The sequence below is a fragment of the Pholcus phalangioides genome, unplaced genomic scaffold (genome assembly GCF_987345545.1).
Source record: "Pholcus phalangioides strain wild (caught in Gottingen) unplaced genomic scaffold, Ppha-v1.0 ptg000010l_1, whole genome shotgun sequence".
Lineage (NCBI taxonomy): Eukaryota > Metazoa > Arthropoda > Arachnida > Araneae > Pholcidae > Pholcus > Pholcus phalangioides.
In genome coordinates, this window is record NW_028301603.1 from 17,393,039 (window position 1) to 17,399,038 (window position 6,000).

Here is a 6,000-nt window from a genome sequence, read left to right on the forward strand (position 1 = left end):
CTTTATTTGGGAATTATGCATAACCGCCGGTAAAAGTGATAAATTGTAGTGAAATTTAATCAAACTTCCTTTATCGAGACGATTTGTGATTATGCATAACCACCGCTACGTCACTTTTACACACGGTAAAACATACATTAGACAGTAGCATTAACATTAAAATATATAGGGACCAATTGCCAAATCGAAGCCAGACGTATAAATGTGAAAGTCGTATAAACTTGATTACGCTTTATATCGTACCTCCCCTATAGCGGACACTCCCCGTTAACGGACAGAATTTTTGGTCGAGCCGATCTCCGCGTCAAAAAGTCTCGCCACAGAGAGCAACAGTCCTACAAACAGTACAAATATTCAGTCATTACACTTCACTCACTTCACTTCTGAGATATAGATGGCAGCACTAAAAATCATACACAACACTAGATACGCACTCAGACTGTTGGGTACACAAACTCACACTTCCGGCACAACTCAATAGGTAGTAAATTGCCCATGGCGATAGACCTGAGTTGTGCTCGGCTTGCAAAAAAAAGAAGAATTTTTGGTCCCATGTGTGTCCGTTATCGAGAGGTTCTACTGTACCGTTAGAGCAGGGGTGCACATCTGCACCCCTGCAGCTGCAATCTGCCAGCGGATCGAATGCGGCCGCTCAGAAGTCTCTCCAGTGGACAAGTATCAATACACACAACACGATAAATACGTTCGCTGACCATATCTCTTTCAGAAAAATACGGGATATCGCTAAAAAAAGTTATGAAAGGCAATTAACGTTGCCAGTTATAACCGAAATGATTGTCAAAGGCAAGTTGAGTTGCCACTTACAGCAAAAAAAAAAAAAAAAAACTATAAAAAAAAGCGAAATTTGTTGTTGAAAATAAGACGTGAAAAACGGGACCCTTTTTAAAAACAGTCAGGACGGCCAAAAGTACGGAAATATCCCGTAAACTACGGGTCATATGGTAATTCATTATACGTATATAAGTTTCTAGTCTAAGAGGTAAAAATAAATAATACGATAACACCGTTAGAGAGATAAAAAAAAGTGGGCGTTCCCTCCGTAAAAATCAATCAAGGCAAATTTTTACGCGGTCGCTTCTCGTGATGCGAGCGAGTTTGCCAAATTTTGGCGACTTCTGGAATGGGGTGATGCATGTATCTCCAGAATAAGTGGATTGCGACCCGGGGGGTGGGGGAGGGTTCCATTGCATTTTTTTTTTCTGTTTACTCCCATAGTTTAAAGCTCTGAGACATGATTTTAGATCAATTACTTACAACATGACTATAGCTGGTGCATCCCACGGAATGGTTCGAGACCTGCACAGAATCCCAGTCATCCTCATCGGTCCGAGAGGGTTAGATGCCAATTTTTCTGCCGAAATAAAAATCATTAGACAACATTAAAAACTTATATATAACATGGTGGCATCGGTGATTGTAACCATGCACTTACTTGTAATGGGAGTTACATTGGCGAGTGAATCTTCATCGCATGTATCCGGAACGCACACTCCAATCGTCAGTGGAAGAGTCACGTTCTGTTTCTAATATACACAGACCCATCGTTATTGGACAATGCGGTTTTTTTTTCTTTCATTGAAACAGAAAATCGATTGCTAACGGTCGATTGTATTTGTACATACCTTGATCTTTATGTTTAAATCGTGGTTCAGCAAGCAGTACCGTCCATTGAATGGTGTCTTGTTTCCAGCTGCAGGAGCCGATGTGTTGAGGCATTCGAAGTAGTCGCCCTGCCATACGAAATTACCTTCTATAATGCCATTAGCGGGCTTCCCAGCAGCGTCCAACACTGTCGTATACATAGATTAATATAGAGTTATCGTAATAGTGGAAATGCAAAGAAGTACTGGATGTCTGTCATTAAATTCGGACTATTCTGGCCTGTCTGTCGGCCCGGCGCGGATCCAGGGTGATGAATCGGGAGGGGGATGGGCAGACACATTTTCCCATATTATCGGGCTCTCTTGGAAGGGGCAATCGCTCTCATTGCGAAAGAGCAAAAAAATTTACTCTCTTTCATTTAGTTTCACTTTATCATAACTGATCCGATGGTTTTTCTTTTTCACCCGCACCTAGAAAAGGGGTCTTCAACGTATGGCCTTTCGGGCCACATTTGGCTCTCGCAGCTTTTTGTTGTGGCCTGCCGAACATTTTCAGAAAATGGTTGAAAACATTGAAAACCGATTAATTCTAGAATTTGTTAATTTCGAATTTTCGTTTGTTGAATAATTTCGAAATTAGTGAAGGAAGTAATTTCGGAATTAATGAAAGAGATAATTTCGGAATTGGTGAAAGAGAAAATTCTATAATAAATGAAATATTTATAGAATAAATGAAAGAGATATAGAAATAATTTCGTAACTAATGAAAGAAATAATTTCGGAATTTGTGAAAGAAATAAATAACCTTATAAACTGAAGAGCCAAAAAAACTGGTACAGGCATGCGTATGCAAATAAAGAGATATGGAACCAATCTGAGTACGGCGCTGTGGTCGGCAACGCCTATATAACACAACAAGTGTCTGGCATAGTTGTTAGATCGGTTACTGCTGCTACGATGGCAGGTTATCGAGATTTATATGAGTTTGAACGTGGTGTTATAGTCGGCGCACGAGAGATGGGACATAGCATCTCCGAGGTAGCGATGAAATTTGGATTTTCACGTACGACCATTTCACGAGTGTACCGTTAATATCGGGAATCCGGTAAAAAATTAAATCTACGACATCGCTGCGGACAGAAAAAGATCATGCAAGAACAGGACCAACGACGACTGACGAGAATCATTAAACGTGACGGACGTGCAACCCTTCCGCAAATTGCTGCAGATTTCAATGCTGGGCCATCAACAATTGTCAGCGTGCGAACCATTCAACGAAACATCATCGATATATCCTATTTTCGGAGCCGAAGGCCCACTCGTGTACCCTTGATGACTGCACGACACAAAGCTTTACGCCTCGCCTGGGCCCGACAACACCGTCATTGGACTGTTGAGGACTGGAAACACGTTGCCTGGTCTGACGAGTCTCGGTTCCAATTGCTTCGAGCTGATGGACGTGTACGGGTATGGAGACAACCTCATGAATCCATGGACCCTACATGTCAACAGGGAGCTGTTCAATCTGGTGGAGGCTCTGTGATGGTATGGGGCGTGTGTAGTTGGCGTGATATGGGACCCCTGATACGTCTAGATACGACTCTGACAGGTGGCAGGTGCGTAAGCATCCTGTCTGATCACCTGCACCCATTCATGTCCATTGTGCATTCCGACGGACTTGGACAATTTCAGCAGGACTATGCGACACCCCACACGTCCAGAATTGCTACAAAGTGGCTCCAGGAACACTCTTCTGACTTTAGACACTTCCGCTGGCCACCTAAATCCCCAGACATGAACATTATTGAACATATCTGGGATGCCTTGCAACGTGCTGTTCAGAAGAGATCTCCACCCCCTCTTACTCCTACGGATTTATGGACAGCCCTGCAGGATTCATGGTGTCAATTATCTCCAGCACTACTTCAGACGTTAGTCGAGTCCATGCCACGTCGTGTTGCGGCACTTCTGCATGCTCGCGGGGGCCCTACATGATATTAGGCAGGTTGTACCAGTTTTTTTAGATTTGGATTTGCTGACTTTTGATGCCAGGGGGGGGGGGTTTGAAGGTTGCTTACGTCATCAACCACCCCTTTTTGAAGATATGAGATATTCTAAGCTGCTGACGAAATTTTGCTGACAGGGGGAAGGAGGAGGTCAAAAATAGCTGAAAATCTGCTTACGTAATACTTAAATGTCCCCTATCCCAATTATCACTGAGGAAATGCCATTCATTTTCTAGTGATTACAGGTCCCGATTCGTTTAACTTTTGCCATGACAATCAACATAGCGCAGGGCCAGTCGTTACCAGTGGCAGGTATCAACCTACTTGAGCCCTGTATTTCTCACGGACAGCTTTTCGTCGCCTGTTCGCGTGTTGGTAATCCCAAAAATTTGTGCATCTATACACCAGATGGGAAAACAAAAAATATTGTGTACCCACAAGCGATTGCCTCAAGTTTTTAATTAAAATATTTAAAAATAAAAGTAATTTTTTCTTACTTGATGCAGAATTTTTTTTGATTAAGAAATAATTAATAAGCTATACGTATATTAATTTTTTACGGGACGGGCAACGTCGCCGGGTATCAGCTAGTATTAAATAAATGAGAGAAATACTTTATGTTAAATTTATATGTTATGTGTATTGTATTGTATTATTTATTATATAATAATATTATGGTGTTCTTTTTATTTGACAAAAGAATTGTGTTGTACATTATTATTGATTGAATGCCGTTCATATTAGTCATTTTCATGTAAATGAATAATTGTGGAACGAATCTCTCATCCGAGTATCCATTCTTTTTTTTGCTAAGGGAAAGTTTGATTCGATAATTAGCGATTCCGATAACGAGCACGTTTACGTGCAAACAAATTATGCTGGTTAACCCAATAGAAATTGAATTACCTTTTGGATCAGACAATATACTAGGTTTCCAAACAAAGAGTCGAATTGACAAGAGAAACTTTCCTCCTCAAAGGACCGAGGTTTTCCTCCTTTTCCTCTTGTTGCCGGTCATTTCAATTCGACCGTTTGCCTGGAACAGCGAGTAACACCCGCTGTAAGGAGTATTTTCACTATCTCCCAATTATTTTCTTTGCTACTGATGAAGGAACTTCATACAGTTCCGAAACTCGTCTAGCCGTGGTTAATTTTTTCCCATTTCGAGTCTACACACATTGTTTTTTCCCCTAGTATATGGGTAACCCAAGTTCCACTGTATGAGACTGATGCCAATCTTTCTAAATGTAATTTGGTTGCCATGCGTAGTTAGGTCCCTCGTAAGGGATGGTAAGTAAAGGATAGCTAGAGCAAGGGGGTGCGAAATTTTTTTTTTTTGGACAACATCAGAAATGCATCACGTTCAAATATTTCCATGTAAAAAGCTAACACTGGACTTACTTCTCAAGGACCATTCTTCGCCGACACTGTCGATCATCCTCTCGAGATCGCGCCGACATCTTTTTAGGGCGTCCCCGCTTCCAGAGTATGCAGAGTTTACGTTTCGGAAGTATTCTGCGTTGTTACACTGAATGGACCGCTGAGGCCCCGTGAATATCTGCGCTGGACAGTGACGATCCCGGAGTATGTTCCGAACGGAATCTTCCGTCAGAGGCTTCAGTTCCGTACCCGAAACGCATTGCAGCAAAAACACCCACCCGAATAGGCGCAATGCTAATACCCCGGAGATGTACATTTGTAAACTGGAAGATGAACACCGTTTACAGTCGAGTCAGCATGACAAGGAAAGCCGATGACTAGTGAGAAAAACTAGAAAAAATATGAAACTATCGCGTGTGCGAGGCAACAACCGCGTAAAATGGCAAGATGCCAAATTATAGCTTGAAATCCAAATACCATAATGAGTTGAAATAACAAATATCACGCCTTTTGTTTTTGTGTGCACAAAGAAAGATGAGGAGATCACTATTACATCCGTGCATGAATTCTTAAGGAATAAAAACCATCAAATGCGGTAGAACCTGGTAAAGGTGTTCTGCTTTTTTTGTAGAGTGTGGGCCACTCCACTGATCTCAAAACGTGTCACGGGCCACTTAATTAAGTGATTTGAAAGTGTGCCGCGATCCATTTGATTATTCTGAAAATGGTTTCTTGAGTGACCTGAAACTGTGCACAGATGGTGGGCGGAACCAAAGACCCATTGGTCGGTGCCTAAAAAGCGACGGCTGGCAAGTGCAGATGCTGAGAAGGATGATGGAATGAGCCAAGTAGAATCTACAGAAGGCCCAACTCGGAAGGGGAGGGGCCTTGAGGACGGAACCAAGGACCTTTTGGTCGGCGCCTAACAATCACCGTCTGGCAAGACCAGCAATTGCTCAACCAAGCAATGGAGGGTTCACATGGGAGCTCAC

At 42.2% G+C, this 6,000-nt stretch overlaps 1 protein-coding gene across 1 annotated transcript in view; it reads right to left on the reverse strand.

Annotated features, from left to right (window-relative positions):
• LOC149081015 (nose resistant to fluoxetine protein 6-like) overlaps positions 1–5,299 on the reverse strand; it is a 28,104-nt gene extending 22,805 nt beyond the window's left edge. The window contains exons 1-4 of the mRNA XM_089237752.1: positions 5,030–5,299; positions 1,644–1,810; positions 1,454–1,544; positions 1,276–1,372 (exon numbers count right to left, since the gene is read on the reverse strand). Of these exons, the coding sequence (XP_089093878.1) occupies positions 1,276–1,372; positions 1,454–1,544; positions 1,644–1,810; positions 5,030–5,066 (392 nt within the window). The 5' untranslated portion in view covers positions 5,067–5,299. The remainder of the gene's footprint in view (positions 1–1,275; positions 1,373–1,453; positions 1,545–1,643; positions 1,811–5,029) is intronic.
• Between the last annotated feature and the right edge of the window lie 701 nt (positions 5,300–6,000).